Source organism: Acartia tonsa, chromosome 15, assembly GCF_053477335.1.
Source record: "Acartia tonsa isolate MP-2025a chromosome 15, ASM5347733v1, whole genome shotgun sequence".
NCBI lineage: Eukaryota > Metazoa > Arthropoda > Copepoda > Calanoida > Acartiidae > Acartia > Acartia tonsa.
This window is the reverse complement of record NC_137274.1, coordinates 10,777,369-10,794,914: the sequence shown is the minus strand read 5'-3', so window position 1 is coordinate 10,794,914 and position 17,546 is coordinate 10,777,369. Positions and strand designations below refer to the sequence as shown.

Here is a 17,546-nt window from a genome sequence, read left to right as displayed (position 1 = left end):
AACATAATACCCATGGAACAAAGACTCTATACACCTTAATTATAAGATGGGAGTTTCAATGTTTCAATATCCATAGAGGTCATAATCCCTATTCACAAAGGGCCTTAAATATGGTTAAGTAAACATTCCTGATGTGGGTGGCTGGGTCGGGGGAACGCCCCATTAGGAGATTGAAATGAGGCCCCTCCGGGTGGAGGGGGTTGTACCCTTTGAGGGGGATAAAACGGACCTCTGTGAGATGGGTGAACTGGCTGATTCATTGGAAATCCTCCGACGTAATTCTGATTGCACAGATCTGCAATAGTTATTTATTGCATCGTATTATAGACAGCTTTCCGCAGATATTAAAATAAAAATGATAACATTATAACCAGTTTAGTTAGCCCTGAGGGGCCGAATATCAGGCTAACAAAACTGGTATTAATTTTATGATTTTTATTTTAATAGGCATTTGTGAAAATTTGTCTGTAATACGATGCTATGCATGATTTTTCAGCATGGCCAAGAACCGGTGCTTATCCAGCAGATATTAATCGGTTTTGAAGCTGTACTGGAATATAAAGAGAGAGGTCACGGTAGGTTTCTAGTAAAATCCGTAAAGGTTATGTGTTATAAGTTAAAAACAGTAGTAGAACGATAAAAATTTATGTTACCTTTTTAAAAAATATTTGTCTATAGTTCTTTTCAATAAGAAATACACATATTTAGTGAATATTATCGTTCTACTACTATTTTTAGGCCTTAAAACACACACTTTTACGGATTCTACCAGAAACCTACCCCTCTCTTTATGAGTGATGATGTACTCAGGGATCTTAAGGGATAAGACAATAGATGTTAAATGTACATCCCCAATGCAAATAACCACAAACACCCCATTTGTTAATTAACATTATTGGTTGAAAACTTTGGCTACTGCTAGTGTGTACCAACTAATCAATATTTTTAAAAAAAATACTCAAAGTTTTCAGAATCTAATGAGATAGTGTGTTTGTAAAACTTTGGGTACCAGTATATTTGGTACCCAAAGTTACAGTCTAAGTTAACCAAAGTTAGTTTGTTGTTAAATTACTTAGATGGGCATTTGAACATACAAACGGATGGGAGACGGAAGTCCATAGAGTTTATTGATTGGGCTTGGTTACACAATTCTAAAACTAAAAGAATCATTCTAACTTAGACGGACGTACGGACATACGAATGACAGAAAACGGATGTAGAGAGAAATTAACAATAACCTGATTTTCACCTAAAAATTCTTAGGATACAGTTTTCTTAGAATTTAGGTATTTTCTTTACATTTCATTTTATTTATCTGAAAAAAAATAATACAGGAACATAAGAAAAAAATATAATTCAAATAAAACATTTTCCAGAATGTCTTTAAAACCGATTAATATCCGCTGGATTAGAACCGCTTCTGAGACATACCAAAAAATAATGTATAGCAACATATTAAAGACAATTTTCAATGGATGATAAAATAAAAATCATAAAATTAATAACAGTTTTATTATCCCAGGCCTTAGTTAGGTCCCTTGGGGCTTTTCATTAAATATCCACGAAAAGCTGTCTATAATACGGTGCGAGAAATAACTTTTATAATATTAATACAAAAAGATTAATTTACAGATACAAAAATTAAAAATAATAAAGTAAATCTTGAAGCACATATTTAGTGGTCATAAATACGATAAATAAAAAACATCAGAAAAGAAGAATTATAAATAAAAAACAACGAAATCTTAAAAATATATATACATGTCTTTTAATGCATGAACTACAAACAGAAAAAGTAGTTTGTATAATGGACCAGTTGGATGCATAAAAGAAAAGTTTATATTAAAATACAAAAATATGATTCTGGTAACAAGGGGGGAGGAAGTTTTGAAACATTTGTGTAAACCTGGTATATAGGCTTTATCTTTGGACTGAGAGGATAGGTTATTAAAGATAAAATCATTCTTATATGATGAATTTCCCCCAGATATAAGATTTTTTGGATAGGCCTCCAGGTTCCAATTGGTCTCTGGACAGGTAAAAATGAAAAAAAAAAAATTCAAGAGTTAGATATCAGCTTATAAACGAAATATGTATGTTTATTCTTCAAATATGTGAATAACATTCAAAAGATGCTTAATTTGTTTTATAAGTTGACCTCTTATTATTCAAAAAAAAATTTAATTTTTACCTGTACAGAGACCACCTGGAGGCCTGGAGCTCCGGAACCTGCAGGCCTATCCAAAAAATCTTAAAGCTGGGGGAAATTCATCATATAAGAATGATTTTATATTTAATAACCTATCCTCTCAGTCCAAAGATAAAGCCTATACACCAGGTTTACGCAAATGTGTCAAAACTTCCCCACCTCTTATATAGTTGTTACACCTAATAATTAGAGAAAATTTTCACTTTTTAAAATAATAAAAACAGTTTGTCAAAGGGGAGAATTTAAATGTTAAAGCAGATATTTAAAGATAAAGAAGGAGAAAAGGACATGAAAATAATAAAAACATCTAGAGGCTCTATATTGGTAGGAAAAGTAGCCTAAAACCATACCACGACTCTTTATAAAAATGTGATAGCCTAAAACCAGGGGGGGAATTTTTGTTTTTGGGAGGGTCAGGGGTATCCCACCCCCCAAAAAAATAGCTTAAAACCACCACAGGACCAATAGGTATATACCCTGAAGAGTAGAATCTGATCGGTTCAGCGGTTACTGAGATCTTAATCTTCAGACAGACGGACGGACAGACAGACATCAAGCTACTTTGTATTATTGACTAGGTATATACCCTGAAGAGTAGAATCCGATCGGTTCAGTGGTTACCGAGATCTTAAGCTTCAGACGGACGGACAGACGGACGGACAGACATACAGACAGACAGACATCAAGCTACTTTGAATAATAGATAAAAGGATGTAGATTATTCAAGTTTTACATCATCTATAACAAATCAGTATATAACTCTTTCCATAATGTTTTAAAATCAACTTTGGCCATCTCAAATATTTCACTTTGTTTACAAGTTTTATCTTGTTCAATTTCTTTTTCCACATTGATGACATGACAATCTTCTTTGTTGTTAATAGGTTTCACTGCTTCAGCAGTAGCTTCAATCTTAAATTCTTCAACAATGTCTATTTGATCACAAATGGCAGGATCATAAATATCATCAACAGAGAAATCCTCTTCTTTGATATTTTCATCCTGACAATCTTTGTTAATATTTTCAGTGGAATAATCATCAGCTTGTTCTTTTATCTGTTCTTCTGTAATGTTGACAACTTGATTAGTTATATCACCCAGCACAGGTTTCACTTCAATAGATAGAGCTTCTTCATAATCATCAGCAATATTATTTCCTTCAATGTTCTCATTTTCAGTATTTGAGATATAATCAGGAGAATCTTTATTTTCAGTCTCTTCAGCAACATTTATAATTGTATCTGTTTGAACTGTGAGAGGATCAGTATTAGGAGTTTCTTCTTCACTTATAGAATCAAGATTGTGTTTATTTCTTATTTCCATTAATGATTCTATTTCTGTAGGAGAAAGTTTCTTTAGTTTCACACAAACAGATTTTGTTGTTGTAGGTAAGTTGTTATTTATTTTCTTCTTGTGTATTTCTGTGTGTTTATTTTTATTACTCAAATTAGTGTATGATTTACTACATATTTCACAGGAATATGGTTTCTCACCTGTGTGTATCCTCATATGTCTAGCTTTAGCACCAGACTGTGAAAATGATTTGCCACATATTTGACAGGTATATGGTTTCTCTCCACTATGTGTTCTCATATGTCTATTTTTATGACTTGAGTGTGAGAATGATTTGGTACATATTGGACATGAATATGGTTTCTCTCCTGTATGTACTCTCATATGAATGTCTTTATTCTGAGCAGTAGTAAACGATTTCATACATATAACACATGAAAAAGGTTTCTTGCCAGTATGTGTTCTCATATGACTAGCTTTATTATAAGCAGTAGTAAATGATTTCTTACATATATCACATGTATATGGTTTCTCCTCTGTGTGTGTTCTCATATGTCTATTTTTATGACTTGAGTGTGAGAATGATTTAGCACATATTGGACATGAAAAAGGTTTCTCACCAGTGTGTGTTCTCATATGTTTATTCTTATCACTTTTATGAGAGAATGATTTAGCACATATCTCACATGAATATAGTTTCTCTCCTGTATGAACTCTCATATGTTTATTTTTATTACCTAATTCTGAAAATGGTCTTTTACATATCTCACATGAATAAGGTTTCTCTAATGTATGTGTTCTCACATGTCTATCTTTATCACCAGACTGTGAGAATGATTTAGCACATATCTCACATGAATATGGTTTCTTACCAGTGTGTGTTCTCATATGTCTATCTCTATTACTAGCTGTAATGAATGAAACACAACATATCTGACACTCATACTTCTTCTTCTCTTGAGTTTCCATAATTATCTGTTGTTATTATTCCTTCAGTGTTGTGTAAGTCTCAACCCTAAATATCGAATTCAAATAAATATCAGGGACATTTTTAATAAAGGTGAGTGTTCTTAGACTTTAAAACAGGAATAGAACTCTGAAATGACCGCATTGAAATGCTGATTATGAATCTGAAAACCGTTTTGAAAAATATTGATCCTAGTTCGAATAAGAGCTTATTAAGTACCTAAAAAGGCTGATTTAGTGAAAATTGTTCATTTTGGTAGGTTATTTGAAAATCATTTCAAACTGAATCAATATTTTTCAAAACGGTTTTCAGATCTGTAATCAGTATTTCAATGCGGTCATTTTGATATGCAACATGCCTGTGTTTGAAGGAATTACAATTTTTGGATTTATAAGTAGGTGGGCACTTTTTATACCCCCGCGCGCCGGCTGCCATAAGAGCCAAGTCACTTTTGAAACTTGAATTGGGCTTATCATACATATATATGACTTCCACAACTTATGATCACAGTAAAATCTAAAAAAAAGGGGGAAATGGGCCCACCCTAGTCTATAGTTCTTTTCAATAAGAAATACACATATTTAGTGAATGTTATCGTTCTACTACCTACTGTTTTTAATCCTTAAAACACACCTTTACGGATTCTACACCAGAAAGCTACCCCTCTCTTTATGAGCGATGATGTACTCAGGGATCTTAAGGGATAAGACAATAGATGTTAAATGTACATCCCTAATGCAAATAACCACAAACACCCCATTTGTTGATTAACATTATTGGTTGAAAACTTTGGCCACTGCTAGTGTGTACCAACTAATCTATATTTTATAAAAAATACTCAAAGTTTTCCAGAAAACTAATTAGATAGTGTGATTGTAAAACTTTGGGTACCAGTATATTTGGTAGGGTTGGGCCGGATACATTTTTGGCCGGATACCGCATACCGGATATCCGGATGATTTCTAATGCCGGATATCCGGTTCCGGCCGGATATCTGGCCAACATTCGATATCCGGCAAATTACCGGATATCCGGCGTCAAAAATCAGCCGGATATCATATAATATCCGGTATCCGGTTGGATATTGAAAATGACCGAATATCCGGCCGGATAACCGGCCAAACCGGATATCCGGCCCAACCCTAATATTTGGTACCCAGTCCAAGTTAACCAAAGAATATTGGGTACAGTCCAATGTGCCAAATAATGATAGGTAAACAAACTTACAAAAGCTGTTTAAAATAAAAAAAAGAAAAATTCTCATGAAAATTGATGTCTTTTGAAAATTAGAAAAGATCACTTTATCCACAAACCTTAAACATATAGAAATTATAAAACGGATGGACATAAAAACGGACAAGAGGAAGACGTCCAAAGTTGAGTCCTAGATTGATTAGGTTCTGTTGAACATTTCATAATCATGCTTCTAGCCAAATTTGGAGTTTTTTGTTAACTTACTTAGTCCTATAAAATATTGATTAGGCTTGGTGAGATAATTCAAAGACTGAAAGAACCATACTTCTAAGCATATCATAGCCTACTTAAAAGTTTTTAGTTAACTTTCATAGACGGACGTACGGATATATGAATAACAGAATACGGATTAAATTTGTTCAGGTTCCAATCATCAAAAGATTTTTTGAACCATATAGGCTAAAAAGTGTGGATTTTTTTCAAAACTAATGAATCTTTTGAAATTTTGGAAAAAAAATAATCTCTACTATGTGCGCCAATAGCTTAACGTTTTTTAAAAGACTTAATTTTTCATAAAAAACATAATAACACAGTAGAAAAAAAATTACTTACCACTAAATTTTAAACCAATATTTAGGTTCATATTGACTTTAAAATCCACACTTTTTAGCCTTTAAGGTTCAAAAAATCTTTTGATGATTGGAATCTGAACATTTTTAATACGGATGTAGAGAGAAATTAATAAGGGGGGGGGGGGAAGTTCTGCCACTTTCGCGTAAACAGTGTGCAGTGGACTAGGTATTGATTTTAGATTATAGGTTATTTAGGATAAAAGTTTACTTTTGGGTATTAGTTCACGTATATTTAATCATTTTTTGAATAGGTCTCCAGGTTCAGGTGCTGCAGGCTGGAAGGTCGTTTCTGGACAGGTAAAAAAATTTAAAATTTTTTGTTTGAAGAGTTAGAGAGCAACTTATAAAACAAAATATGCTTCTTTTTGAATGTTATTAACATATCTGCAGAAAAAATTAAATTCGGCCTCCAGGTTCAGGTGCTGCAGGCCTCCAGGTACTCTGGACAGGTAAAAATTAAGTTTTCTTATTAGAAGAGTTAGAGGTACACTTATTAAACCAAATATTCATCTTTTTGAATGTTATTACCACATTAGAAGAAAAAATGACAATCGGCCTCCAGGTTCAGGTGCTGCAGGCCTCCAGGTACACTCTGGACAGGTAAAAATTAAGTTTTCTTATTTGAAGAGTTAGAGGTACACTTATTTAACCAAATATGCATCTTTATGGATGTTATCATCATATTTGCAGAAAAATTTAAAATCGGCCTCCAGGTTCAGGTGCTGCAGGCCTCCAGGTACACTCTGGACAGGTAAAAATTAAAATGTCTTATTTGAAGAGTTTGATGTACACTTATTTAACCAAATATGAATCTTTTTGGATGTTATTACCATATTTGAAGAAAAAATGACAATCGGCCTCCAGGTTCAGGTGCTGCAGGCCTCCAGGTACACTCTGGACAGGTAAAAATTAAAAACATTTATTTGAAGAGTTATAGGTACACTTATTTAACCAAATATGCATCTTTTTGGATGTTATTACCATATTTGAAGAAAAAATGACAATCGGCCTCCAGATTCAGGTGCTGCAGGCCTCCAGGTACACTCTGGACAGGTAAAAATTAAAAACATTTATTTGAAGAGTTAGAGGTACACTTATTTAACCAAATACAGGGTGGCCACAGACTTTTTTTCAAAATAGTATAAAATAGTATGCAAAAAAAAAGTAAATAGTATGCAATAGTATGTAAAATTTTAAAAAATAGTATGCAATAGTATGTAAATTTTTTAAAAATAGTATGAAATAGTATGCATTTTAAACAAAATAGTATGAAATAGCAAGCATTTAAAACACTATAGGGCCTTAAAATGTTGGTTAGCTATCAGGAAATCATTACTTTCTTGTCTTATTAGATTGAAAAACATAGTAACAAACACCAACATTCTATTCTGAAAAAAAATTTTAAAAAATGAGCTAAGAATTAGTAAAAAAATAAGTTGTTTATTGACTATTAAAAATTTTGGACTAATAAAATAATTTTGTTGTGCACAGTGTCATAATTCATAACGTGATTTTAAAAAGAAATATTATATAAAAAAATTGAAAGTTCAAATATAATACCTAATAAATAATAATAAATAAAGGTAAAGTTTCTGACAGGGGCGTCCAAGCTTTTTATTTTGGGGGGGTAAAATGGCGCGCGAAGCGCGCCGCAAATTTTTTTTACCCCCCCCAAAATTTTTACCCCGGGGTAAAATTTGCTTGGGGGGGGTAATTACCCCCTCTGAAATCTGTTGGCAGGGGTAAATTTAGTTTACCCCTCCCAAAATTTACCCCCGGGGTAAAATTTTTTGGGGGGGTAATTTAAATTTTGTTAAATATATAGTATTAAAAATGCGCGCGAAGCGCGCCAAAAATTTTTTTTATTAGAGATTTTTTATTTTTTTTTGGGGGGGGGGGTAAATATCCCCTCCTAAATGGTTTAATAAATAATAATAATAAAAGTTCAAATAATAAATATTTTACAACAAAATGAGAGGATCTTTCTAATGACATAGAGAAACACATTATATTTATATTAGTTTGTTAGGAGTTAATCATAAACCTCAATAACCTGTAGGATCATTTAATAATAAAAGTACTCCTCAATGATATTAAAATTTAAAAGGAGAAATCTTTACATTGAATGTAGAAATACCAATAACTTTCAATAAAGGTACAACAATCTGAACTGAAAGACTACTTTCTTCTGGAAACATTTCTAAAAAAAATTGAAAACAAAGTAGCGAGTTTGCCGCATTTTCACAGTAGCATAGATAGGCATTTAGGTTAGGTAAGTGTTAATGATTGCCCCGCAGGGTTAGAGCCCCCCGCAGGGACTAGAAATAGGAGAAAAGATACTGTGAAAATGCGATGAAACCTGCTACTTGGCTTTCTTTTCATGATCAAAAAAATCAGTTTGTGTTAGTTACCTAAAAATTGAAGATTTATCTGAAATCCAAAGAAATAGTGGAAATAGTATGCAATTTTGGACAATAGTGGAAATAGCATATTTTTTTGGAATAGTTTGCATAGTATGCAAAAATAGTGGAAATAGTGGAAATAGTATGTTTGTGGCCAGCCTGCAAATATGCATCTTTTTGGATGTTATTACCATATTTGAAGAAAAAATGACAATCGGCCTCCAGGTTCAGGTGCTGCAGGCCTCCAGGTACACTCTGGACAGGTAGAAATTAAAATTTCTTATTTGAAGAGTTAGAGGTACACTTATAAAACAAAATATGCATCTTTTTGGATGTTATTACCATATTTGAAGGTAAATTGACAATCGGCCTCCAGGTTCAGGTGCTGCAGGCCTCCAGGTACACTCTGGACAGGCAGTTATAATATTTTTTGATACTTTTTGATTTGGACACCTTACCTGGATCCTGGTGACCACTGGTGACTGCTTGTGGCCGCTGGCAAGGTAAATTCCAATAAAGGTAATATTAGATATTAGAGGAAAGGTTTCTAAATAGAAAATTATTAAAATATAATAATATGACAAAATTTATTAAGTAAGTCTTCTATTTTTGTTCCAGGCAGGCTCTAGGTAGCCTCCAGGAGCCTGCTGGACAGGTTTAAAAAATCAATTTTATAATTTGTTTTATTTAGGTGAAAGGTTTGAGTTGTGCTCCAGATAGGGTCAAGGTGGCCTCCAGGAGCCAGCTAGATAGATCTGTATTTATTACTTTTTGTTTATGTATGGTTTTCCACACATATGCAAAATATAATTCTGTCTAAGATATAATATTACAGATACTCAGAATGGGGAATGCAATTTCAATAGGATTCAGATTATAAAGTATAGATGCTAGTGAAATAATTTTAAAATTACTACTGAGAGAGGTTAATTTTATCCAGATGTCATTCAGAGCTACAGATTCTCCATCCAGGTAAGTAAAATATAAAGAAATTCTTAGATTGTATATTCAATCCACGTCTAAAGAAAAAGGCAGGAATTCCTGACACTTAAATACCTGGAGGCATGCAGCTCCTGAAACTAGAGTCCAATTTGATTTTTTTCTGTAAATATGATAATAACATCCAAAAAGATGCATATTTGGTTTTATAAGTGTACCTGTAACCCTTTAAATAAATTTTTTTATTTTTTACCTGTCTAGAATGGATCTGGAGGCCTGCAGCACCTGTACCTGGAGGCCGAATATCAATTTACCTTTAAATATGATAATAACATCCCAAAATACGCATATTTGGTTTAATAAGTTTACATCTAACTCTTTAAATATTTTTTTAAAAATTTTTACCTGTCCAGAATGTACCTGGAGGCCTGCAGCACCTGAACCTGGAGGCCGATTTTAAATTTTTCTGCAAATATGATAATAACATCCATAAAAATGCATATTTGGTTAAATAAGTGTACCTCTAACTCTTCAAATAAGAAATTTTGATTTTTACCTGTCCAGAGTGTACCTGGAGGCCTGCAGCACCTGAACCTGGAGGCCGAATGTCATTTTTTCTTCAAATATGGTAATAACATCCAAAAAGATGCATATTTGGTTAAATAAGTGTACATCAAACTCTTCAAATAAGAAATTTAAATTTTTACCTGTCCAGAGTGTACCTGGAGGCCTGCAGCAACTGAACCTGGAGGCCGATTTTAAATTTTTCTGCAAATATGGTGATAACATCCATAAAGATGCATATTTGGTTAAATAAGTGTACCTCTAACTCTTCAAATAAGAAAACTTAATTTTTACCTGTCCAGAGTGTATCTGGAGGCCTGCAGCACCTGAACCTGGAGACCGATTGTCATTTTTTCTTCTAATATGGTAATAACATTCAAAAAGATGCATATTTGGTTTAATAAGTGTACCTCTAACTCTTCAAATAAGAAATTTTAATTTTTACCTGTCCAGAGTGTTCCTGGAGGCCGAATTTAATTTTTTCTGCAGATATGTTAATAACATTCAAAAAGAAGCATATTTTGTTTTATAAGTTGCTCTCTAACTCTTCAAACAAAAAATTTTTAATTTTTTTACCTGTCCAGAAACGACCTTCCAGCCTGCAGCACCTGAACCTGGAGACCTATTCAAAAAATGATTAAATATACGTGAACTAATACCCAAAAGTAAACTTTTATCCTAAATAACCTATAATCTAAAATCAATACCTAGTCCACTGCACACTGTTTACGCGAAAGTGGCAGAACTTCCCCCCCCCCCCTTAATAACCTGATTTTCACCACCAAATTCTTAGGATACAGTTTTCTTAGAATTTAGGTATTTTCTTTACATTTCATTTTATCTATCTGAAAAAAAATAATACAGTAACATAAGAAAAAAATATAATTCAAAATTAAAACATTTTCCAGTAAGAAATTGAGACCGATTAATATACGCTGGATTAGAACCGGTTCTCAGACATACCAAAAAATTGTGTATAGCAACATATTAAAGACAATTTTCCATGGATGACATAATAAAAATCATAAAATTAATAACAGTTTTATTATCCCAGGCCTTAGGAAATATCCACGGAAAGCTGTCTATAACTATGCGAGAAAAAACTTTTATTATATTAATACAAAAGATTAATTTACAGATACAAAAAATTAAAAATAGTAAAATAACCCCCATCCCCCTACTAAAATTTTTAATATGAACATCCCCATTTTCCATAACTTAAATAACAAGGATGAAGACAACATCCATAAGTAGTGAAGCACTAAAAATCCAGGATAAAGTAAATCTTGAAGCAGATGTCCAGTAGTCATAAATACAATGAAGAAAAGGAAATGAGAAAAGAAAAATTATAAATAAAAAACAACGAAATCTTAAAAAAATATATACATTGTCTTTTAATACATGAACTAAAAACAGAAAGAGTAATTTGTATAATGGAACCAGTTGGATGCATGATAGAAAAGTTTATACCTATTAAAATACAAAAATATGATGAGAAACGAAATAATATGTTTTTGTCTTCAAATATGTAAATAACATTCAAAAAGATGCATATTTTGTTTTAAAAGTTGACCTCTTATTCTTCCAAAAAAAATCTAATTTTTACCTGTACAGAGACCACCTGGAGGCCTGGAGCTCCGAAACCTGCAGGCCTATCCAAAAAATCTTAAATCTGGGGGAAATTCATCATATAAGAATGATTTTATCTTTAATAACCTATCCTCTCAGGTTTCCGCAAATGTGTCAAAACTTCCCCACCTCTTAGATAGTTGTTACACCTAATAATGAGAGAAAATCTTCACTTTTTAAAATAATAAAAACAGTTAATCAAAAGGGACAAATTAAATGTTAAAGCAGATATTTAAAGATAAAGAAGGAGAAAAGGACATGAAAATAATAAAAACAGTTAGATTATAAATAAATGTAGATTATTCAAGTTTTACATCATCTATAACAAATCAGTATATAACTCCTTCCATAATGTTTTAAAATCAACTTTGGCCATCTCAAATATTTCACTTTGTTTACAAGTTTTATCTTGTTCAATTTCTTTTTCCACATTGATGACATGACAATCTTCTTTGTTGTTAATAGGTTCCACTGCTTCAGCAGTAGCTTCAATCTTAAATTCTTCAACAATGTCTATTTGATCACAAATGGCAGGATCATAAATATCATCAACAGAGAAATCCTCTTCTTTGATATTTTCATCCTGACAATCTTTGTCCATATTTTTAGTTGAATTATCATGATCTTGTTCTTTTATCTGTTTTGTAATGTTGACAACTTTATGAGTTACATCACTTAGCACAGGTTTCACTTCAATAGACAGAGCTTCTTCATAATCATCCGCAATATTATTTGCTTCAATGTTCTTATTTTCAGCGTTTGAGACACAATCGGGAGAATCTTTATTTTCAGTCTCTTCAGCAACATTTGTAACTGTATCTATTTGAACTGTGAGAGAATAAGTATTAGGAGTTTCTTCTTCAATAATGGAATCAAGATTTTTATTTCTTATTTCCATTAATGATTCTATTTCTGTAGGAGAAAATTTCTTCAGCTTGACACATACAGGTTTTGTTGTTGTAGGTAAGTTGTTGTGTATTTTCAGGTGTTTATTTCTAGAACTCAAAGTAGTGAATGATTTGACACATGTATCACATGAATATGGTTTCTCACCTGTGTGTGTTCTCATATGTATATTTTTATGACTTTTATGAGAGAATGATTTACCACATATTTCACATGAATATGGTTTCTCTTCTGTATGTACTCTCATGTGAATATCTTTACTATGAGCAGTAGTAAACGATTTCTTACATATATCACATGAATATAGTTTTTCACCTGTGTGTGTTCTCATATGTATATTTTTATGATTTGAGCGTGAGAATGATTTAGCACATATTGGACATGAATATGGTCTCTCACCTGTGTGTATCCTCATATGTCTAACTTTATCACCAGACTGTGAGAATGATTTAGCACATATTGGACATAAATATGGTTTCTCTCCTGTATGTACTCTCATATGTATGTCTTTACTATGAGCAGTAGTAAACGATTTCATACATATATCACATGAATATGGTTTCTTGCCAGTATGTTTTCTCATATGAATGTCTCTATTACCTAATTGTGTAAATGTTTCACTACATATATCACATGAATATGGCTTCTCTCCTGTGTGTGTTCTCCTATGTCTAACTTTATCACCAGACTGTGAAAATGATTTGCCACATATCTCACATGAATATGGTTTCTCTCCTGTGTGTGTTCTCATATGTTTATATCTATCATCAGACCTTGAGAAAGATTTACAACATATTTCACATGAGTATGGTTTGTCACCATTGTGGGTTTTCATGTGTCTATCTTTATGCTGAGCAGTAGTAAATGACTTTTCACATATTTGGCACTTATAATTTTTCTTCTCTTGAGTTTCCATAATTATCTGTTGTTGTTATTCCTTCAGTGTTGTGTAAGTCTCAACCCTAAATATCAAATTCAAATAAATAAGGAGGACATTTTTAGTAAAGGTGAGTGTTCTTAGACTTTAAAACAGGAATAGAACTCTGAAAATGACCGCATTGAAATGCTGATTATGAATCTGAAAACCGTTTTGAAAAATATTGATCCTAGTTCGAATAAGAGCTTATTAAGTACCTAAAATGGCTGATTTAGTGAAAATTGTTCATTTTGGTAGGTTATTTGAAAATCATTTCAAACTGAATCAATATTTTTCAAAACGGTTTTCAGATCTGTAATCAGCATTTCAATGCGGTCATTTTGATATGCAACATGCCTGTGTTTGAAGGAATTACAATTTTTGGATTTATAAGTAGGTGGGCACTTTTTATACCCCCGCGCGCCGGCAGCCATAAGAGCCAAGTCACTTTTGAAACTTGAAAGGGGCTTATCATACATATATATGACTTCCACAACTTATGATCACAGTAAAATATAAAAAAAAGGGGGAAATGGGCCCACCCTAGTCTATAGTTCTTTTCAATAAGAAATACACATATTTAGTGAATATTATCGTTCTAATACTGTTTTTAATCCTTAAAACACACACCTTTACGGATTCTACCAGAAACCTACCCCTCTCTTTATGAGTGATGATGTACTCAGGAATCTTAAGGGATAAGACAATAGATGTTAATGCAATGCAAATAACCACAAACACCCCATTTGTTGATTAACATTATTGGTTGAAAACTTTGGCTACTGCTAGTTTGTACCAACTAATCAATATTTTATAAAAAATACTCACAAGTTTTCCAGAAAACTAATTAGATAATGTGTTTGTAAAACTTTGGGTACCAGTATATTTGGTAGGGTTGGGCCGGATACATTTTTGGCCGGATACCGCATACCGGATATCCGGATGATTTCTAATGTCGGATATCCGGTTCCGGCCGGATATCTGGCCAACATTCGATATCCGGCAAATTACCGGATATCCGGCGTCAAAAATCAGCCGGATATCATGTAACCGGATAGTTTTAATATCCGGTATCCGGTTGGATATTGAAAATGACCGAATATCCGGCCGGATAACCGGCCAAACCGGATATCCGGCCCAACCCTAATATTTGGTACCCAAAGTTACAGTCCAAGTAAACCAAAGTATATTGGGTACAGTCCAATGTGCCAAATAATGATTAGTAAACAAACTTGAAAAAGCTATTTTAATATAAGAAAAAAGAATAATTCTCATGAAAACTGAAGACTTTTGAAAATTAGAAAAGATCACTTTATCCACAAACCTTAAACATATAGAAATTATAAAACGGATGGACATAAAAACGGACAAGAGGCAGACGTCCAAAGTTGAGACCTAGATTGATTAGGTTCAGTTGAACATTTCATAATCATGCTTCTAGCTCAAGTTTGAGTTTTTTGTTAACTTACTTAGTCCTATAAAATATTGATTAGGCTTGGTGAGATAATTCGAAGACTGAAAGAACCATACTTCTAAGCATATCATAGTCTACTTAAAAGTTTCTTTGATAGTCGGACGTACGGACATATGAATAACAAAATACAGATTAAATTTGTTCAGATTCCAATCATCAAAAGATTTTTTTGAACCATATAGGCTAAAAAGTGTTGATTTTTTTCAAAACTAATGAATCTTTTGAAATTTTGGAAAAAAAATAATCTCTACTATGTGCGCCAATAGCTTAAAGTTTTTTTAAAAACTTAATTTTTCATAAAAAACATAATACCACAGTAGAAAAAAAAATTACTTACCACTAAATTTTAAACCAATATTTAGGTTCATATTGACTTTAAAATCCACACTTTTTAGCCTATATGGTTCAAAAAAATCTTTTGATGATTGGAATCTGAACATTTTTAATACGTATGTAGAGAGAAATTAACAATAACCTGATTTTTACCCAAAAATTTTTAGGATACAGTTTTCTTAAAATTTTATAATCATCTTTCACATTTCATTTTATTTTTCTGAAAAAAAAATAATACTGTTACAGTAACAGGGGTGTATATTCTGCACAAGATTTATTTTTTTTCCCCTGCTACAGATTTTTTTATTTTTCTTTCCCCCCTAGTTTTTTCTCACCAAGTAGGGGGAAAATGGAAAAATATTTAAAGAACTTTTATTTATTTTATTCCTTCTACCACACATTTTTAAAAGTTTTTATCACCAAGGAGGGAGGGGGGGGGGGGAAATAGAAAAAATGTTTTCAGTTTTCTTAATTTTTACATTTTTTTCCCTCCAACCACTTATTTTTTATTCCCCCCCCCCCCCTGAGCAGGGGATCCCATGTAAAATATACACCCCTGTACAGTAACATAAGAAAAAAATACAGTTCAAAATTAAAACATTTTCTAGTATGACTTTGAAACTGATTAATATCCGCTGGCTTAAAACCGGTTCTCAAGACATACCAAAAAATAATGTATAGCAACATATTAAAGACAATTTTCCATAGATGATAAAATAAAAATCATATAATTAATAACAGTTTTATTATCCCAGGCCTTAGTTAGGTCCCTTGGGGCTTAATATCTCATTTAAATATCCACGGAAAGCTGTCTATAATATTGTGCGAAAAATAACTATTATAATATTAATACAAAAGATTAATTTACAGATACACAAGTTAAAAATAGTAAAATAACCTCCCAAGCCATAAATATGGTCATAAATATGATAAATAAAGGACATGAGAAAAGAAGAATTATAAATAAAAAACAACGAAATCTTAAAAATATATATACATGTCTTTTAATGCATGAACTACAAACAGAAAGAGTAATTTGTATAATGGACCAGTTGGATGCATAATAGAAAAGTTAATATTAAAATTCAAAAATATGAATCTGGTAACTATTATATAGCTTCATTTTTTAAATTAACTAGCGGCTTCGCCCCTAGCCTCTAGGGGCTTTGCCCCAAGAGGAGATCAAAGAAAAAATTTAGTAAACGATTTCATACATATATCACATGAAAAAGGTTTCTCTCCTGTGTGTGTTCTCATATGTTTATTCTTAACACTTTTATGTGAGAATGATTTAGCACATATATCACATGAATATGGTTTCTCTCTGGTATGTATTCTCATATGACTAGCCTTATGACTTGACTGTGAGAATGATTTAGCACATATTTCACATGAATATGGTTTCTCCCCTGTGTGTTTTATCATATGTCTATTTTTATGACTTGAGTGTGAGAATGATTTAGCACATACTGGACATGAATATGGTTTCTCTCCTGTATGTACTCTCATATGAATGTCTTTACTATAAGCAGTAGTAAACAATTTCATACATATATCACATGAAAAAGGTTTCTCTCCTGTGTGTGTTCTCATATGTGTATTCTTAACACTTTTATGTGAGAATGATTTAGCACATATATCACATGAATATGGTTTCTCACCTGTGTGTGTTCTCATATGTATATTTTTATGACTTGAGTGTGAGAATGATCTAGCACATATTTCACATGAATAAGGTTTCTCACCAGTATGTGTTCTCATATGTCTATCTCTATTACTAGCTGTAATGAATGATACACAACATATCTGACACTCATACTTTTTCTTCTCTTGAGTTTCCATAATTATCTGTTCTTGTTATTATTCCTTCAGTGTTGTGTAAGTCTCAACCCTAAATATCAAATTCAAATATCAGGGACATTTTTAGTAAAGGTGAGTGTTCTTAGACTTTAAAACAGGAATAGAACTCTGAAAAGGATATTTGCATGAAATGCACTTATGCTTATAAAGATGGTTGCATAAAATGCATTAAAAAAAAACTGATTTCAAGCATGAGTTACAGGTATACCATCAAAATAAACCCTGAAC

At 32.3% G+C, this 17,546-nt stretch overlaps 2 protein-coding genes across 7 annotated transcripts in view; both read right to left on the bottom strand.

The window, feature by feature from the left end:
• Positions 1–134: 134 nt before the first annotated feature.
• LOC145307314 (uncharacterized) overlaps positions 135–17,546 on the bottom strand; it is a 28,688-nt gene continuing 11,276 nt past the window's right edge. For 2 of the 6 annotated variants that reach the window (XM_080149694.1, XM_080149695.1), the window contains one exon: positions 1,306–4,517. In XM_080149694.1, the coding sequence (XP_080005820.1) occupies positions 2,948–4,471 (1,524 nt within the window). In that variant the 5' untranslated portion in view covers positions 4,472–4,517 and the 3' untranslated portion in view covers positions 1,306–2,947. Of the gene's footprint in view, positions 296–1,305; positions 4,518–10,968; positions 11,048–16,022; positions 17,350–17,546 lie in introns of those variants that run through there. The other 4 variants (XR_013875391.1, XM_080149693.1, XM_080149697.1 and 1 more) reach the window with 4 other exon arrangements.
• LOC145307316 (uncharacterized) lies at positions 11,045–15,680 on the bottom strand. The gene is made up of 2 exons (XM_080149698.1): positions 15,601–15,680; positions 11,045–13,697 (listed from the first exon to the last, which is right to left on the bottom strand). The coding sequence occupies exon 2, from the start codon at positions 13,649–13,651 to the stop codon at positions 12,149–12,151; it is 1,503 nt and encodes a 500-aa protein (XP_080005824.1). The 5' UTR covers positions 13,652–13,697; positions 15,601–15,680; the 3' UTR covers positions 11,045–12,148.